A 19,328-nucleotide genomic window follows, 5' to 3' on the forward strand; every position below is an offset into this window, starting at 1 on the left:
GGTCCGAATGTCAGGCCTAGCAAACAGCCAGGCAGCTGCTTGCCGGGTGAATAGAGTTCACTGCACAGCCTGAACGTAAAATGCGAAGGGATGATCCTGCTGGAGAAACAGTCTGTTGTTGCTGAGAATGGTGAGTGCAAAGCAGTTGGCTTTCGGGGTGTTTTTCTAACATTTTGCAATGTCTTCTAATCTGTGTTGAGAGTTTCTTTCAAGAATTTTGTAAAGACAGCTTTCACCTAGTCCATGTTCTGTTGTGCTGTATTACGTGGAGAGAGAAAAAAAGTGCTCTGAGATGTTGCACTAACTTCCTTGGGATCTTTCTCAGAGCTGGGGTGGCAGAAACTGGCACCTAGTTTTTCAAGACCATCTCCTGCCCAAAGATAAATGGGTCCAGCCCTTCTTAGTTTCCAAATGTTCAGGATCGTGGTGTTGTAGACAGAAAGATGCTGGCCCTAATTACATATACATAAAATGACATCCTTAAATTCTAGGTTGTAGAACACAGATGCTGCATGGACATATAAATAAAAATTAATGTTGAGTTTGACTTCAAGTCTGTATGAAATTTACTTTCTAAATTTGAGGTAAGCAATCAGCAAGACAGTGTCAGTGATGCTACCTTCATGTGTTTGAAATCTACTCTTAGTCATTTCTGATCTCGTTGAAGATGTGCCTGCGCGTTGCAGGGGGGTTTGCACTAGATGACCTTTAAAGGTCCCTTCCAACCCAAACTATTCTATGATTTCCTTTAACTACAAAACTATCTTAAAAATTAAAGCCTCAAGTTAAATTTTGCTTGCTTTATAGCATCAGCGTATTTGATATGTAAGGTAAAATGCAGGATTAATATGAGCCTAAGATAATGTGATGGGGCTTTTTTCTAATAGCATATTTTTCCTCTACCAACTCCCCTACTTGAATGGCCACTTAGCAGCAAGACCTTATTCCTGATATCTGTATACAGAAGAATATATGTGCATCAGTAGGGCACTGCCCAGACACTGCATATTACAGCAGTCAGGGCCTTGCTGTAGTGTGAGTTGTACTTTAGAAGATTAATTTGAAAAATTAAGTTTTCAAGCCTTCTAATGCAGTGTTAATTGAAATTGGAGTCATGACTGTATTGAAGTAGAATTGAACGAGGTTTTATTAAAAATACTAAAACATAACTGTTAAGTTGGTTTGTTGCACAGCTGTGGCTGATGTTAAGAACAGAATTGCTGTAACTAAAGTTAAGCCTTAGTGCAGACATAGTTCAGGTTGCAGCATCTTATAATATTGATGTCATCCTGAAGAAGGAAGTCTTAGAGTATTAAACAAAGGAACTTAGGGCTGCCAGTTTTAAGCTCGTGCAATTCAGGAAGCCACGTGACTTACCCACATAATTTGTTACGGAGTTGGTATGCCAAGCAGAAAGTATTGGCATGTCATTTGAGGTAGGTCAACGTGTAAAAATATAAATGTGTGAGATGCTTAGCCAATAGTGAAATGGTGCATAGTTCAAAGGAGCTTGCCTCTTTTGTCAGGAGGAAAAATTGTTGCATTTAGGGGACTATATTGTATCCTAACTGGAGCACTGGATAAAGGCTTGGGGGATGTGGATTCTGGCCTTGGCTCTACTGCTTTTATGCCAGGTAACCTTACAAGTTTTTAATTTGCTGACATTTTTCAGTCTTTAAATTGAGATGAATTTTTGTAAGGTGTATAATAATGCCGCCTCTTCACCCTGCTGGTGTAAGCTGAATTACTTGGTTAGGGACTGTAAGCGTAAGTCATGGCTCCCATTGGAGTATCAGTGATATGGAAGGCAAATTTAGGGGTGAAAAGTTGTTGGAATTTGTGAAAGTTCTTTAGGTTCAAGTTACTGTTGTTTCTTGTTAGGATTGCCTTAATGGTAAGAAGCAAGAAGAGTCAGAATCGAAAATAAGTGTTAAAGCTTGCTTGGTTTTTATATGCCATTAATTGTTTAGCAGGTTAACAACTGATGCTGGGGTTGTTGAATTTTAAGCAAATGAAAAATAGCTACCTGTGATTCCTTTAGCGACTTACCTGCTCAGTGAATCCCGCTACAAAGCTCTTAATTAGGAAAAATAATATCTGTATCTGCCACATCATGCTACCACTAAGACGACATTTTGGTCACTCAAGAAAAATATGTTGACTGTGCTTTATTGTGAATATTGAACCCCAAATTGTCTCATAAATAGCACTTATTTTTCTCCAATAAAAGAATCGGGGTGTCAGTCAGCCCAAGTCAATGCTAAACTATTCTCTGGTTTACTGTGGTAATTAATGTCTTTCTATCACGCCAACTGTTCAGTGTGGCAAGGATTCCTCCCCTCATTATATTCTTCTTTTGTAGAAGTCAGCCAATTTAGTTTTCTTGGTACTGTAACAAAACACCTGAGTGCTGTTTTCACTAGCGTGAATGTTTTATGACAACCAGAGCAATTTTACAGGAAAAAACTTCCCAATTGTGGAGCTCAGGCTGTTAGTCTAGGAAGAATTTATAGGGTAAACAACATACTACAGTTCTTTTACTGCTGCAGCTTTGAATGCAAATAGGTAGTTAACGGGTTCCCTACTGATTTAATCCTGCTTGTAATCTACACCTGCTAATTTAATAAAAGTAATTTCCCATGTCTTGTTTACTACTTCTTTCTGTTCTCCTACTCTGACTTGGTAGCAGTGCTGATTGGTGGAAAACTTCTAAAATTTACTGTGTACAATGCCGTAGTCTCATCATGAACAGCTTTCGTTGGCTTCTGTCATGCTGCATTGTTTGAAGCAGACCGGCAGGATACAAGAGAACAATCGGGAGCTGGAGTAAGTTCACATCTCGCTGCATATGCTTCAAAATTGGCAGAAGAACAATGAGATTGGGGAAATCCCCTTGGACAAGTGCTGCACAGTAATCTGACTTCAGCATTTGTTCAGAAAAGATCCCCCAAATTGTGGCTTTTTATTCTGAAATGTGCAAGCAAGTTTCAATAGGTCAAGAATTAAAAGTTTTCGTTTAGTGTCTTTGCCTGTAATGGGAGGTAAACTGACTATTTCTTTGGATGCCTTGGTTATCTTTTCTTGGGTACTGCATAGAGAAAAGTCTCTGATGCAAAAGAAGCAAAGTCTGTGTTTTGCTTAAATGCAGAATTTCAAAGTTACTGTTCGGTTGAATTGGTGAGTTACATCCCAGAACTGGTCTTCACTTCCTCTTAGTTTTGTGGGAGGCTTCAAGTCAAGTTCCTCTGTTGGTATCTGAAGTAGTTTTAACTCATGCTGTAGTTCTGAAATTTTGAACAAAGAATGTGGAATCTTTCAGCTTGGTGGCATGGAAAGTTGTGTTTGAAGTGGTGTATGACTCTTGCGTGTTTGGTTGAAAAAAGCATTTTCTCTTTAGTAGATAACTCAAATGTTAATTTCATGCACTTCAACTACATTTTCCAAGAATCGCTTCTCAACCTTACTGTATTTGTGTAAGACTACAGCAGTGCCACATCCAGCCAGCAAAGCTTATTGACAGGTCTTTACATCCTTCTGTAATAAATCTCTCCTTCTGTTGTGGTGGGGGGCACTTGAATATAAACTTAAGGGGCACGTCAAGGGAAGAATTGAAATGTGTCCATTCTGATGAGTTCCACAAAGTTAATGTGAAAACGCATTTTTAGTTCCTTTTTATCTAAATTTTGAGTGTCTAATGTTCTCCCATGTACCTTTCTTAGAGACTGATGCCTTGCCTGAGCATGGTTAGTAACCAAATATCAGGGTTTTGCTGTCCCCTATATGTCTCAATTAGATGAATATAGTTGGAAAACAGAAGGCTTACTAAAGTGATTGTGCCTGTTGCAAGCTGCGTTGATGGCAGACATTTAAAAATAGTCTGTTCAATGATAGGAAGACACTTTTACTGGAGCTCCGTATCAGCATGTTTGTTCATCATTTCAACATTTTGGCCAATAACCACAGACATTCCAAGAAGGGTTTAAGCAGCCATCCTTGCAGTGAGAAGCCCCATAACTGTTTACTTGAATTCTAACTTTTCTTAAACTAAAAGAGGGGGATTTAGATGAGAGATTAGGAAGACATTCTTTCCTGCGAGGTTGCTGAGCACCTGGCGCAGGTTGCTCAGAGAAGCTGTGGCTGCCCCATCCCTGGAGGTGTTCAAGGCCAGGTTGGACGGGGCTTGGAGCAACCTGGGTTGGTGGGAGGGGGGTTGGAACTGTGTGATCTTTAAGGTCCCTTCCAACCCAAACCATTCTATAATTCTAATGTTCCTCAAGCCTTTGAAACTCTCATCTTTTTGACTGTAATAAGACAGAGAGCGCTGGGTAACTGCCACCTCAGCAGAGGGCAGATGGTGGTAGATCAGGGTTGACTCCTGTTAGGTGGAATGAGGAAAAGAAACTGTTGGATGTCCTGGGAAAGTGCTTTAACTGTTAAACGATGCCCACAAGCGCTCTTGCCTCACATGCAATCGTCTTCAGATATGTGGTCTGGGTGTGGGTCGTGGGCAAGATGCTGAAGACTTCAGGGCTCGTCTGTGATCTTAACACTTTCCGTCTAGCTCAAAGCAGCGAAGCTCAGGAAATTGTGGTTCTTGTCCTCAAGGGTGTCCCCTGCATACTCAGATTTTCTGTCAATAGTATCTAATATGGGGTCCCGTATTCAGTTCTGGGCCTGAGGAGAGCAGAGGCCTGTAGTTAGGCACCTCAGCTGTTAAGTTGCTTTCTTGATTTTTGCCTTTGCTAAGGACATAAGGCAATATAATATCTAAGCAAAAACACTAAGTTAATTTTAAAAATAAAATACTGCATTTTTTTATCTGAACAGTGAAACTGTTCAAGCCTTTTTATGGCTTCCTTGCTAGTTGTGAATTTTCTTTAATATTTCTCAAATATGGGCATTGGTGCAAGTGATGGCAATGTCCTTGTCTGACTTAATTTTTTGCATTTACATATTTATCAAAATGATGTAACAGTCACAGTACAAGTACCATTCCGTTCTCTTCCCCAACATGCTGCTTGGGGAAACTTCCTCTTTGGCTCAAACCTAAACTTCATTTGAAGTATCGTATAGGAAACACTGAATGTCTTGGACACTTGATGTTTCTTTGAATTTTCATATCCCTCATCTTTAGAGATAGTCTCTGGTTTGGACATGAATAAAGTTCAATGTATTTTCTCTGTTTCATCAATTTTCTGCTAGGTATACATAGCTCGGGCTGCAACAGGGGTCGTTCTGGGTGTAGTGCCTTCCCCGCATTGAGCACTTTACGCTGTATATCCTGTGTTCATCTTTCTTCCTGGGTTTCTTGAGATGGGTGTGTGATTCATAGGAGAAACTGTCCAGAGGCAGCTTCAGTTTGAAAGGAGGTATTAAAAGATCCTGTAACTGTTGTTCTGAGAGTAATCTTTTTGCCAAGTTCTATTTTTTCAAGGAATGCGGACAAGATAAATGTCTCGCAGAGCTAATCCTTCCCCCTCACTACCCCAAATACCCACTAGTTTGAGAAGGTTAATCAAAATGTCATGTCTTTTTTTCAGCTGTCCATCAGTTACAGAACAGCCCACTCATGCGGTAGCATCAGCCGCTCACCCACTTGGAGGATGACGGACTACTTGAGAAAAATTATTTGACTTAGCCCTTGGTAGCTGTACCTGTTCGCTTGTGGGAAAAGCTTTTACTGCACCTACTATGACTAATAGTGGTTAGAGAACTCGAGATAAAGGTCATTTTTTAATGTCTTTCTGGTGTTAGTCCTGAAATGAGCTTGCCATACACTATTTATGCCTTTTGAAAGTAGGATCTTATGAGATTGCTATCTCCTGTTAACACCCCAATTTGTTGTGGATAGATCAGCCAGTATTGGATGGATATGTCTTCCTATGACGATACTTTGTGTGATACTTCCGATTCTGTTCAGGTCTGTTAAGGGTGATACGGAATGTTAATCTGTGAAACTCTGTTGGGTGTCATCTTAACCCACTGCATGACATTGCTTACTAATACAAAACAAAAAAAAAAAGTAACCACATGTGGTGTGAAATGAAATTGAAATGAATCTGTTAGGTTGTTCATTCCTTATGTAACTCGTAAGTTAAAAAAAAAAAAAAGCCCAAACAAAAAACCAAACAAAAAAACCCCCCCGAACCCAAAATGGTATTTAACAGCTTGACATTGTTCCCAGTCTGGAAGACCGTGCTAGTCATCTGTCTCTTTAGTTGGAGCTTTTCAGTGGTAATTTAAATATTAGAGAGGAATTGCCAGATCAACTGGTTTCGTAAGCATGGTGTAATGAGAGTGGAGGACAGACGGTGATTTCTCAGCTAGACTGAGTTGCTGAACATACTTGCTTCATAGCTGCCTGCTACATGATGTGGTGCAACATCGCACTAACTAGCCAGAGCTTTTATTTTTTCCCTAAGTGGATGTTTTTGGAGGGTGTGTTCCTGGTTATGCCTTCTTTACTCCAATAATAGAGTTTTGATCCTCTATTTATTTCAGGAGGTGGTGTTCTTGTGTTCTCTGGAAAGCTTTTGTCAGAAAATCTGAAGACGTTTTCAGGTGTGATGTTCTCAGATGAAATACGGATAACTTACCTTCAACGTTAATTTACTGAGACACATAATGAACATGGTACCTTCAGCTATGGGTATTTCAAACTTGTACATCTCTATCCCCGTTGAAGCGCTGTATTTATGTTTCTGAAGGTACTGTGAGATATGGCAAGATAATACAGCAATCAGAAAACCTTTATTGGATATAATAGCGTAATAAATGAAAGCAGTGTAGGAATTCCAAGTTATCATTTCAAGAATGCCATCTTAAAGTACAAACACCCACATCCTCCAAGCTTGTGGGTCCACATGATAGTCTTTTTTTCGTTGGTTTTTTTTGGTGTTCCCCTTCCCTGATTAGTCTCTGAGGAGTTGCTACTGTGAATGCTTTTGTACAGTTGTTGTCCTCACTAGGTGCAGGGCACCTAGAAGTCACTGATTTTGATGGCGCTTTTTTTTGTTAACATGTGATTGAGGGGAGTAAATCTGTGTTGTGGTTCATCTTATCTCCAGTAAGATTGCTTCAGAGTTTGATACCAATTGCAGCTGCTGAAAGCTGTAGTGTTATGTTTGAGAGTAGGGAACTTCAGGGCAAGTTTCCCAGCAAAGCTCTTAGCTCAGGATTTCCATAGGCAGCTTTTGCATGCTCCCTGTCTTCAGTCTTTTTAGCATAAGACTTGTGGCCAGCTCCCTACTGACTCTTGAGTGAGGCCGAGCCGTATTGCATGTGTCTTATTTCTCGGTCCTGAACACCACCTCTGTGCTGCTTGACCTTGCCATTGAGAAGCTTACAAGTTCACAGGCTGCTCTCCACCTGACTTTAAACAGAGAGTAAAGACTCCTTGATAGGATCTGCATCTGAACAGACCATATGGACAACAAGAAAAGAGATAAATATTTTACTTCTGCTTGGTTTCCATGGCATCCTAGAAAAATTGCTCTTGAACTTTGAGGTGCTATCCTTCTGGCATCTCCTAGCATTGAGAGAAAAATAAAGGTAATGCTGATTGTTGGCTGCTTTATTTTGTCTGACAGCACTGGGCTAGCGTGTTAGGATTTGGGAGAAGGGAGGAGGATGAAGTCCTTTGAAGAGGCCCGCCTCATATCTTTATTTTTGGCTTTGTGGGCAGTTGTTGCACATGTGACCCAGGAAGAAGTATGCCTTTAGAAAAGGCAACAGAAGCATATACTGTTCATCAAGATGACTTGTTGGCCTGGCACTCTGCAAAACTGGAAGAAACTAGCTACTGGCCCTGAAATGAGCAATGGGCTGCTCAGATGTTAGTCTATAACAGAGTGTCTTTTGTACCTCACGTTCCACTTTTGCGTCCCCTGTGGACATCCTTAAAGTTTAAGCTTAAGTAAATGGGAGTTGTTCACTGACTTTTTTCTTTTCCCACACCGCTAGAGAGGTTAACTGTATCCTGTGCCTCCTGCTTTTCTGGCTATTTTGATGTGTTAATTTTTTAGCATACATCCATTTATAAGGAAGGTTACTTGAGTAATTTTCTTCAGTTCAGATGCTGCACTTTAGTATTTGATGTAGCAATTCTGCATGTATTGTATGAAATTCTATGTAAACTTTATTCGTAAAAGGGTTCTGATTATGAGAAGTTGTTTAATGATTCCTGGTTTATATTCCACTAAATATGCACATACATAAACATGTCTGTCTTGGATGTGGTGTGTCGTGAATGGCGGGGGGGGGAGAAGGGAGGCAGGGAGAGAAGGTACAGTTACTGTTTTGAGCAGGCAATCTTTCTGTGTTGCATAGGGTTGATGAAAAAAGCTTTTGGATTCTGGGGGAGAGGGAAAGCCAAGTTTTTTTTGTTATGTATATAAAACCGATTGATTAAATAAAAGTAAATCTGAGGAGCTGGAGACATTTGGGGAAGCACTCATAATTGTGGGAGCTGAGTGCCCCAGCTGCCAGTTTTGCTGTTGTTTTGTTGAGTTTGTACTGAGAGGGAAACCTGTGCTTTCAGTTGTGTAAGAGCTTTCTTTTCTGGAATCCAGGTCTCTTTTAGACGTGACTTAATATCCTTTTCCTAGACTTGATGGGTTCTGTTTCTCCTTTGAAGAATGGAGAATCTGTTAGCAAACTAACTGCCCACCTGTACTTACAACATGTGTAAATATCCATTTGCTCTGGTTGCTAATGTTACCCTTTAACAGAACTTTCCTAGGGCTCTGCTTTTCTACCCCAGTGTCTATCACAGAATAGTCTCCGTGGAAGAATCTCGACCAGCTCCTCTTAAGGATGAGTGCCACTGTGATCTGTGTAAATTACTTTTTAAGAATTCACACTTGTGCTTTGTATTTGGCATTGGTCAAGATATTAGTTCATCCCTCTAGTAGGTGCCTAGAAGAAAAATCAGTATTTCATACTGAATTATTGAATCTTTACGTTTTCCGTTGCAAGAAAATGAGATCAGGACCTCTGTGTTACTTCACATCATTCCCAAGCAGAAGTGAATTGCTGTAGCTTTGAGTCATGCCGTTTGATGAATGTGTATGCCTGGTTATGTACATTTAAGTGAGTAGATGACATTTTGTCACTGTAATATGGGATGGAGATGCAAGTAAAAAGATTGGTCAATTCTGCAGGGATGCAAAATTGATGTAAGATTCAAAGAGGAGTAGGGTAAGTATCTCATGAAAGTAACTTAACATTTGCATAGTTATTGCAGATCTCTTTAATGTTTTCTAAGTGAGCATAGGGCAGATAACCTTTTCCCTGCCACCCCCAGCAAGGGGAAAAGAAACCACGAGCAACATACATTTCGGTAGTTGACATACTTAGGCCAGCCAGACTACATTTTACAGTAAGCTTTTGTTCAGACAAGTGGCTATACAGCTAGCTGAGGTGCTGTTTGCTCAGACATGTAATATAATTAGCCATTGCTACTGGCTGGTACGCAGACATTTTAGGCTCTAATAGGGAGAAATGCTAATTGCCTGTATATAGAAAGGACTGTCAAGTCAGAATATAAAAACAGCTACACACATTTTCATTTGAAACCCAGAATTAAGGAAGCCATGATCAGGCAGATTTGGTAGGAACTGTTGTCTGTGCTGAATGCAGTACTGTGTGTAAGCCAATGAACTGTTTTAATTGCTGACTTTGATTCATCTATATTATACCTAAGCCTTTCAAATCAGTCTTTCCTGTTACTGTTGTCTTCAAGACCTTTTCTGAGATAGTTCCAAAGGTTTAATATATCTCCCTCCCAGCTTTATGGGTTGCTTCAGGAAGAAGAGAACTGGCACGAGAGGAAGGATTCTATTGTTTCACCCATCAATTGATCCTTTTCTCAAAGTTAGTATCAGGGGAGTGTAACAGACAGTGACTTCATACGAGTGCAACTTCAGTCCAGCTACACTAGTGGTGAAACAGAGCGTAAGTCAGTATAGCAATGTTCCTGCCTTGGTTTCCTGCTCAGTATGTTGCTGTATAAAGTCTAGGATCTAAGATCTTGCGTAGCAAGATTAAAAAAACAAAACAAAAAAAACCACAAAACGTAGCAAGATTAAAAAAATAAAACAAAAAAACCACAAAACCAAACTCCCAAAAAGCTAGTGTGTAAGGTGCAGATCTTCAGCCTCTAGAGACTATAACCTGTTTTCTCAGGCAAATTTTACAGAAGTAGCCATGAGCAATGTTAAAGCAATGGCACTTGCCCATTTGTTACGAGAAAATGGGATTCCATAAATCTAGTGACCATTTCTTACTGCTGTAACACCATTTTGAATAGCTTGGTGTAGCTCTTGAAGCAAATTCTGCACCTCTTTTCTGCCCCCCCTTGATGAAATATCAGTCAAGGTAGTAAGTCCTGTAAATGTTGGGCTGGTATGAAGGTGTTTGTGTGCCTGCGCTAAGTAACTTCTCCCATTAAAGTGAAAACCTGATCATCTCTTGTTGTTGCATTTTTCTTGTTTAGTCTTTGAGTGAAAATGTACTTTAGTGAAAGGCTTGTGATTATAAGATGCAGGAGAAATACAAATGGAGAAGATTGCCTTGAACATGGACTTGCAAACTTGTTAGCGGCTGTAGATTCTGAAAGATATGAAAGATTCTGGAAAAAATGTTGGGAGTTCAGTGTTATACTTCACAAATAAGCAAGTTAAGTATCCAAGACCATTCTGTAAGGATTCCTGTATAATATAGGCTTTGATTAGTGTGATGCAATTTGCATTTCAGGTTTTATCTGTCGTCTTTCTAGTGCTGCTACTTTAGGTAAAGAGGAGGCTGTCAACTGAACTCTGTGCCTTTTAGCTCCTTTAGAGCTGCTGCTCTGCTTCTTTGCAAGACTTTGAAGAAGAAAGTGGAATTGTAGTTATCTATGAATTGTGACAGTATTTAACAACTTCTGTAGAGAGTTTCTGGTACTTTGTATGTAAATACCTTTGAAGTGGTTCTGCCTACTTTCATCTGCTGTACTTGTTGCAAGCGCTTTATTTAGTACAGAAAGTACCTAGAGCATGCAGCATTGCTATTACTGTAAATAGTGTTAGTGGTAGGTTAGTTGATTTTGTTCATTCTGTCTCTCTAAAAACTGGTAATAAGTTCATAGTAGCAACTACCTATAATATACAGACACCAGCCTAAGCACGTGCGTAACGGTTTTGGTGCACATAGGGTACTGTTTAAAACTGCTGGCTTTGGGTTCTTTCAGCAAAAGCCTCAAATCAAGCAGCATCTCTATAAAACAAGAGTATTCTTGATGAGACCTACCATCTTTATCCCTAGTTGTGAAGTCTATTTTGCAAATGCACTTGGGGAAGGTACAGGGATGTCCTGGCGTGTGTAGTGCCGTGCCACGTGTAGGCACTGGCTTGCTTGATGCTATTTGGACAGTACTTTCACACACTTGCTTGGATCTCCAGCTTAGTACATCTGGCTTTTAACTGTGCCAAGAAGCTGAAGCTAATTAAGCAGCCTAGGTTGAGGTGGCTTTATTAGTTGGCATCTGGACATCAGTGAGGGGACTGTGGGTTGTTCTGTGTAGCTGCATCTCCAACTGCTGAAGTTTCTAATTTGGAATTGCTGCCACTACAAGGCAGGGTTGTGAATGGCTTTCTATAATCACTAAGATGAGATCTTACTGTCACAGACTAACATTAATATGCTGGTTGGCAATGGTCATCTTATTCTGTTCAGTCTTATCCTATTCCTTTTCTAACCTAGATGGGTCAGCATCCTTTGCCACCTAATCATATTGCAAATACAAGAATCTATTTTTGGGCAGTGTGTTCCAGTTGAGATGATGACCATCTGTATTTTTGGACTTCTGAATGTGACTATAGTGTGTTACTTTAGACTGTTTCATCCCGTGTAGTTTATATCTGCTCTTTATGGATTTTGATACAGACTTTGATTCCTCCAGTAGGGATATAATATGTTAAAGCAAGCAATCGTGTTGCTTACTTAAGTGTGTGGCACAAAGCATGTTTGTCCATGTTCACTCTTCATGGTAGATCAATAAATCTGTATTTGAACTGGGACTTGATAGTCCATTTTTGTAGGAGACTTATAGATACTATTATTCCACTAAGATAGTTTGCACTGTTGATGCTGATTGAGAGCATCATCTGTGATATGCAGACCAGGCAGTACAAGCACTTTTTGATTATCTTTGATACTTAGGTTTTTCCTGCTTCCACATTTTTCTTGTGTGTGTCAGTATTTTCTGTCTTACTAAAGAAAGGCAGTTTTGGCACTTTGTCTCAAAATTGTGAAGCATTGCTACAGCTCTTTGCTGTTTAGGTAATTTCTTGCCCAGAGTAGGGTTTTTTTGGAACTCAGATTTTCCTGTGAAAGGAAATGATGAAATGGAAGAAGTGAAGGCATACTCTGTGCTGTTGCATGCTGATAGCCACATTAAAGATTCTTCTTGCCAGAATTGTACAATATCATCTGAGATGCTGCTTCTTATAAGCAAATGAAGAGAGAGGTTGAAACACCAACTCTTGCAACCCTTTCTACTTAGGGAAAGGCACCGACAGAGGTAGCTTCAGTTCCACCCAGTAATAACCTGTATGACCCTTTCTTCACTGCATCTCTCCTCTGGTCAGTCCCAACATAGGAACTGCAGGACTGAGTTGTCCCAGGTTTAGTGTGTAGCAGCTTAACCAGGCATCTGCTAGACTTTGACCCTAAAAATCTCTGGATCTCAAAGGGTAGCTGTTATTCCTTGCAGGTATCCTTCGAGCATTTTTCCTTTCTCCTGGAAATAGTTTTCTTTTGTTAGAAAAACTTCAGAACACCTGGGAAACTGAGCCCATGGGATGCTTTATATCCCTGAAGTCCCTTATAATAAATTCACTTATTTTGTGGGGTCTACAAAAGCAGCAATCCAGTATGCAAGCAAGCTTGCTCTGGGAGTGCCAGAGGCCACAGAAAATGGTGATTTGCTAATCTAAGCTAGTGTTGAAAAGACAAAAATATTAGCTTTTTGTGTAGTTGACCTCGTTTCTGTCAACAGACAAACTGTTTTGAGAACAGCAGTGAAAATGCTCCTTGGAATGAAAGTGTCTGCTCTGGTGGGAGGAAGTATATTAGCTTTAAGCTTGTATTTTGGAGTATATTTAAGTGCTGTCTACACAGGAAAGATTTAAGTACAGCTTGGATGCACGAGCCAAATTGTATTTTGGAAACAATGATGGCTTCCCAGTGCTACAGCATACAGTGAGTTCAAAACCAAAAATCCCTCTTTGGTAAAACATGAAGCCTGAAGTGTGCTTCTAGGCTTTGGTTTGAGGGCAGTCTGCTTTCTAAAGGTAAAATGGTGATATGTTTTGGCTGTCTCCCTCCTAATAAATTAAATGTGCTTGGGAATGTTCCCAGACACTGTGGCCAACTGGCTCAGGACTGCCTTGTCCATACTTTTAGCTACCAGGGCAGGGTGGCAGCATTGGAACAGCCCGGTGCGAGTGGTCCCGATGGTGTGCCGACGCACAAACCTGGGAATTGTGTGGGAGAACATTAATTGGCACGGCCCAGTGCTGAGGAATGTCCTAGTTGCTTTCTAGCATACATGAGTGTTCCAGAGCCTGGGAATGTTTCCAGACAAGACTTAACTTATGAGTACAGATGTTAGTCCTTGATTCTTCCAAATTCTTTATGGACTTCAAGCATTAGAAGGACTCTTCACATCGCAAGGGGTTTAGGATGCTTTGAAAGGTAGGTTTAGGAGAGAATGCCTATTTATTTTGGGATTGTAATTCTGTACTACTAAAAAGTCTGTGCCTCCTGTCTCCCTTTTAGATGGTTTTAGGGGTTTAAACATTTTTCAGAATGCAGTCACCTTCCTTCCAGCCACTACCTTTCTGGGATGAGTAGACGTGTCTGCCCTCCATCAGGCTATTGCTTGCTTATGAATGAACATACTGTGGCCTTTCATGGAAGTGCTGTGTATGAATTATGCTTTTTACGGTTGTGAGGAATTTCATTCTGATTTGGTGTGCATGTGTGCGAATATTAACAGCGCTAATTTTCTGTCTGGGTGAAGCGGTGGGGGTCCGGTCTTGAGTCTTTTAGGCAGTGGGTCTTTTATGTGAGCAGGAGAGCGGGGAGATCACTGTATTTCCTCAGGTGTGTCTTTTAGTGAACAGTAAAAGCTGTGTTGAGCTGACTTTATTGATAATACAGGATGACTTCCTTCAGGTTCTTCAGTGTTTGATTGTGGATTATTAGAATTGGAGTATAGTCCTAGTGTAGATGAGCCAGTAAAACATTGATATTAATCCTAGCTCTAAGCAGACATCAATCCTGGAAGACAGCATATCATGTAAGCTGCTGAATATCGGAGCAGTTTTGCTCTAACTAATGACTTTTTTTTTTTTGTACCTCCTGGCCTGCCCTCCCTCCCTCATGTCTTGAGTTTCATTGCAAGCTGTGGCTCAATCATACAGTCACTTCAGGATACTCTTTGTCTTTCTGTAGGTTATGGAATACGCTGTCGGCTTTGATAGCTTGAATATTTATAGAGAGAAGCGGTTAGCAATATAAAATACTGTTCCTGTTGCTTTGTCGAGGGCTACGAAATTTTACTTTTGCCTGCGTTGTGTTAAAAGTCTTGTGAAGCAAATGCGTGGCATGTCATGCTTACACCGGTGATGCACCCCACAATTTTGGGAACATGTAATTTGTGTGACAGCATCGGCTTTGGAGCACTGCTTTGTATAAAGGATCCATTGCTCAAAGGTAGTAAGCTGTCAGAGCTGACTGTGTCAATTAATATGCAGCAGGCTTTGTGTCTGCTGATTGTTCTTCTGATTTAATGCGCGTGATGATCTGTCTTACCAGCAGTAGTGGTGCATATTTAAGGACACAGTGGAGTGCAGGGAAGCTCCCTGGTGTCCCACAGGCTGGCTGGGTGCCTTCAGGGCAACTATTTCGGTCCTTACACAGCTTCTGGCAGCCCACCGTACTGGAGGCATCTTAGGAATATGAAAAAGAGAGGTTGCGGGCTCAACTGATGCAGTGATGGTCAGTATCCCTCTTCTGTCTACTCTGTTTCTGGAGCACTGCAATGCTGCCCGTGTCCGAGATGTAACTTGTTCAGGACAGTCGGCTCCTTTGAAGAGCTGGATATGTCAGAGAAGGGACCTTTGCATGTGGCGCTCTGCTGCTCTCTTCTAGACAAAAAGTCATCTAGTACAAAATTTTACTTGTGTCCATAATCGGTGAAATGTCAAAGGCCATATTTTATTTAACGTTTTTATTTGTGATAAATGTGGGCTGCTGCCAAAAATTACACTCTCGGTCCTCTTTTGTAGTGCTTGGGTAGCTCCACAGTAAATAGAACAACTGATCTGTCTGAAAAGTAACTCTTAAAACATTAATTCAGCCACATGTTCTATGGGCAGACAGCCAGTTCATTGGTTTGGGTTGCTGCTCAATTGCATGGACGTTTCAACCTCCCTGGGATGGCGTTAGAAATGAGGCGTGTGGGACAGGCAAGAAGGGCAACAAGGACCATTTGTTCCCTTTGTCAGTAGCCCACACTTAGGTTTTATTAAAGTCACTGTGGAATTGAGGTGGCTGTCAGCCCTGAAAGTAGTTTTAAGTACAGTGCTGTGCTGTCCGATGTGGGACAGGCAAGAAGGGCGACAAGGACCATTCGTTCCCTTTGTCAGTAGCCCACACTTCAGTTTTATTAAAGTCACCGTGGAATTGAGGTGGCTGTCAGCCCTGAAAGTAGTTTTAAGTACAGTGCTGTGCTGTCCGCTCTTTTGTTTCATAACACTAATGACTTTTCTCTGTGTAGGGGCAAGAAATAAAAATATCTGCTTCGTTTTTCTTCCCTTGAACGTGCAATTCAAACTTGTGAGTGTATCAGCTAAGCTTGGGAGCTTAAATTTAAATAGCAAAGCCTATATTTAAAACCAGGAGTTTGGTGAACTTCTCCTTTTTATAACTTTTCAGAGGCTATTAACTTTAAAGGTAAGGTAGCAGCCAGACTTCAGGCTTCGTAATTAGGGAGTGGAGTTGTAAGTTGCTCATCAACCAAACTCTCTTCATTTCTGAGGTGTGAAGTCTAGTTGTGTGTTACTTATGTAAAATAAACTGTTGATCTTCAGTGGTGACAGAGCAAGTCTATGATAAAGCTGAGCTTGATTTATGCTTCTGAAAATGTGCTGCCCATTCACAAGCTGTTTTCTTGCTTTACTTAAATCTGCCACTGCTTTTAGTTTGTGTCTACCACCAGAGGCTCCTTTTTCTTCACTGTTGTGATCTTGTCATTGAACCAGTTTGGTAAAGGATTAGTTGTCTCTCCTTCCCTCCTGCTTGATTTAGCAATTAAAGTTTTGTTATTCTATAGTTAATTCTTAAAATACTGTACTGTAAAACTGTGTTTGAAAATTGTGTTTTGTATACAGTGGAAAAGAATATTCAGTTCTTTAATCAAGGACAGTGCAGAAAACAGTGGGAAGTATCGGCTACCATGTGCTTTTCCTTGGAGTCTGAATTTTCCTGTTTTGGGAAAGCAGCAAATTAGTATGTGCATGGAGAATGAGATTAATGCTTAAGTGGTGGTACCTGAAAGTTAGATTGTGATGTTCAGTTTCTGATACACATGGCCTTTGTTTGAAGTCTTAGGGAAGCTATTAATGTTTAAACTAAACAAAAATAAAAAAAAACAACCCAGAAACTACCCTTTTAAATTGAATTTTGTTAAGAGCTAGGCTGAGGAAGTTTTGCCTGTTTTAAGGAACATTACAACTGTATTGACTACTTAAAACCAGAGAACTTGTTCACCTTTTAAAAACATTATCATTTACCTTGAATCACGTGTTCCATTTTGATAGCCTCCTTCATATAGAAAATATAGCATGAGATGTCAGTTTAAGTGCAAGTCTAACAATGCTCTATCTTCTATGTGAAAGGAAGTATTCTGTACATTTTTCCATGTTTGACATCATGGTGTTTTGAATAACCATGTTCCATATTCATATCAATTTTTTGTTTTTGTTTTCAATTTATGCACAGCACTTGCTCTGAAATTTGGGGACTGAGTACACCAAACACGATAGATCAGTGGGATACAACAGGCCTTTACAGCTTCTCTGAACAAACCAGGTGAATATTCTGCCCTCTCTCGCATCATAGAAGTCTTGTGGGAGGGATTGGCTTTGGAGGGTCTGTAATGGGATGCTTTAGCTGTAAAATAGACTAAAATGCTTCCTAGGCCTCTCATGGTACAGCATTTTAAAATATTTGCTTGCCAGTGTAGAAATCCGAGTGTTCTCAGCTGATGTTTTGACCAATGAAACTCTAATTCTGGAATATTCCTTTTTCACGCCAGTGCCACTGAAAGAATGGGAAGACTTGTTTAATGCAAGCTCTAATGTGATTTGGTATTTATATTAACAAAGTTGGGATACTTAATTCTTTAGACCTAATCTTACAAAGTGTTTAAACTGCTTTGTATGCCACAAGCTTTCAGTTAAATCTTGCTAATTGGCTCAGATATGAGCTACTAAAGAATTGTTTGTAAATTCTTCAGTAGTTAATGGTGGGCAAATTCTAAACAGGGTCTTTATTTTTTCATGTCACATTACTTGATTTGTGTATTGAGGTTTGTCTCCCATCCCATAACAATCATAAACATCTGCATTTGTGTAAGCATATGCAGTTCGTCTTAAAACTAGCAAAACGTTTTCAGCTGGTAGCAAGGCAGATGAAGTCAAGAAGATAAACTGTATGGCCCTTACAAGATGTGCGTTCATACTTTTTGCATTACAGTTATACTGCCATGTGGATCACTTGGGCAGCTGACTGCTTATAGGCTTATTTGCAGTCCTGTGGGAATTCTTATGCTTAAAGCCATAAAGCATCCATGCCACAGCAAAGCCTTGAGGTTTAGCAGCGGAAGGGACTATTAAGTGCGTGATTTTTTTTACTTATTCTTTTTTGTTTTAAACAACTGTCTTCTGCATTTAAAAAAAAAGTATATGAAGCAATCATCCTAAATACTTGGTTGGAGGTAAAGTGGCTTTTAATGAACTCTAAATTCACTGGCAATAATTTGAGCAGCTCAAAAATAAGTTAAGACACTGCTTGATACCATCATTTTTAGCACATTTGAAGCCTTTTAACAAGAGTATACATGTCACTAACAATGTCAGTCCACTGAATTCTGAGAATAAATAAACTACCCATCCTATGTGTGTACACTGTTGCTTGAGTGATTAAGAGACAATATGCAGTCTGTAAATACTTCTCAACGTCTTTCCCGTATAGATCTCTCGATGGCCGTCTACAGGTATCTCATCGTAAAGGATTACCGCATGTTATTTACTGTCGTTTGTGGCGCTGGCCAGATCTTCACAGTCACCATGAACTTAAAGCAATTGAAAACTGTGAATATGCTTTTAATCTTAAAAAGGATGAAGTATGTGTAAACCCTTACCACTACCAGAGAGTGGAGACACCAGGTAGGAAGACCGCTTCTCACTTTCTATAGCAACATCTGTATGTACTTGTTCAACATAATGTTTTAAATGAAAAATAGAGAAAGACGATGCTTTCTCTTGCGAGAAGTACAAGATTCTTAGAGATACAGCTTTGGAGAACACCGTCCCCTGGAAGTTTTTAATAGTAAAGATACTGAAAAATCTTAACTAATCTGTTGAATACCCCTGATAAACACTTCTAGTACCACTAGCAATTTCCAGCTGGCTAAGTACGGTCTGGACTGAAAAGGAGAACAGAGATTACTTACCTTTGCTAATGTGGAATAGTTTTAAGAGATACTTCAGGAATCTGATTCCTCTAGTAACTTGGAGTACAATTGCAGTATTAGCAGTACTGAAGAGTCAGAAAATTTTCAAAACTTATTGAAAATTTGTTAGAGGGTTTAGATTTTTTTTTTCCTTTTTAGCTTGCAGAAGTGTGTGTTTTGAGGGTCTTACTAATGCTTTGAATTTTGTTTTTCCAGTCTTGCCTCCCGTACTAGTGCCACGGCACACTGAGATTCTAACGGAGCTTCCGCCTCTCGATGACTATACCCATTCCATTCCTGAAAACACTAACTTTCCAGCTGGAATTGAACCACAGAGCAATTACATACCAGGTATTTTCTGTATTTTCTTAACTCCCACTGTAAACAGCGCGCTTAATATTGTGCCACCCGGAATAAAGATGGTAATTTTATCCTGCTAAGTGATCAAATTAATTGAAAGATGCACCAATAACTTAAATGTCTTCGTCTATTTCGTCTATAAATTCCAGTGGAAATACCTGAACACTGTTGTTTGCAGAACATG

General features: G+C 40.0%; 1 protein-coding gene across 2 annotated transcripts in view; it reads left to right on the plus strand.

Moving 5' to 3' along the window:
• The window catches only part of SMAD2 (SMAD family member 2), a 41,299-nt gene that overhangs the window by 8,078 nt on the left and 13,893 nt on the right, over positions 1-19,328 (plus strand). The window contains exons 2-4 of one of the 2 annotated variants that reach the window (XM_009891226.1): positions 17,050-17,139; positions 18,304-18,497; positions 19,001-19,135. In XM_009891226.1, the coding sequence (XP_009889528.1) occupies positions 17,050-17,139; positions 18,304-18,497; positions 19,001-19,135 (419 nt within the window). The remainder of the gene's footprint in view (positions 1-17,049; positions 17,140-18,303; positions 18,498-19,000; positions 19,136-19,328) is intronic. The other variant, XM_009891227.1, reaches the window with a different exon arrangement.

The sequence above is a fragment of the Charadrius vociferus genome, unplaced genomic scaffold, assembly GCF_000708025.1.
Source record: "Charadrius vociferus isolate BGI_N301 unplaced genomic scaffold, ASM70802v2 scaffold319, whole genome shotgun sequence".
In the NCBI taxonomy this organism is placed as follows: Eukaryota; Metazoa; Chordata; class Aves; order Charadriiformes; family Charadriidae; genus Charadrius; species Charadrius vociferus.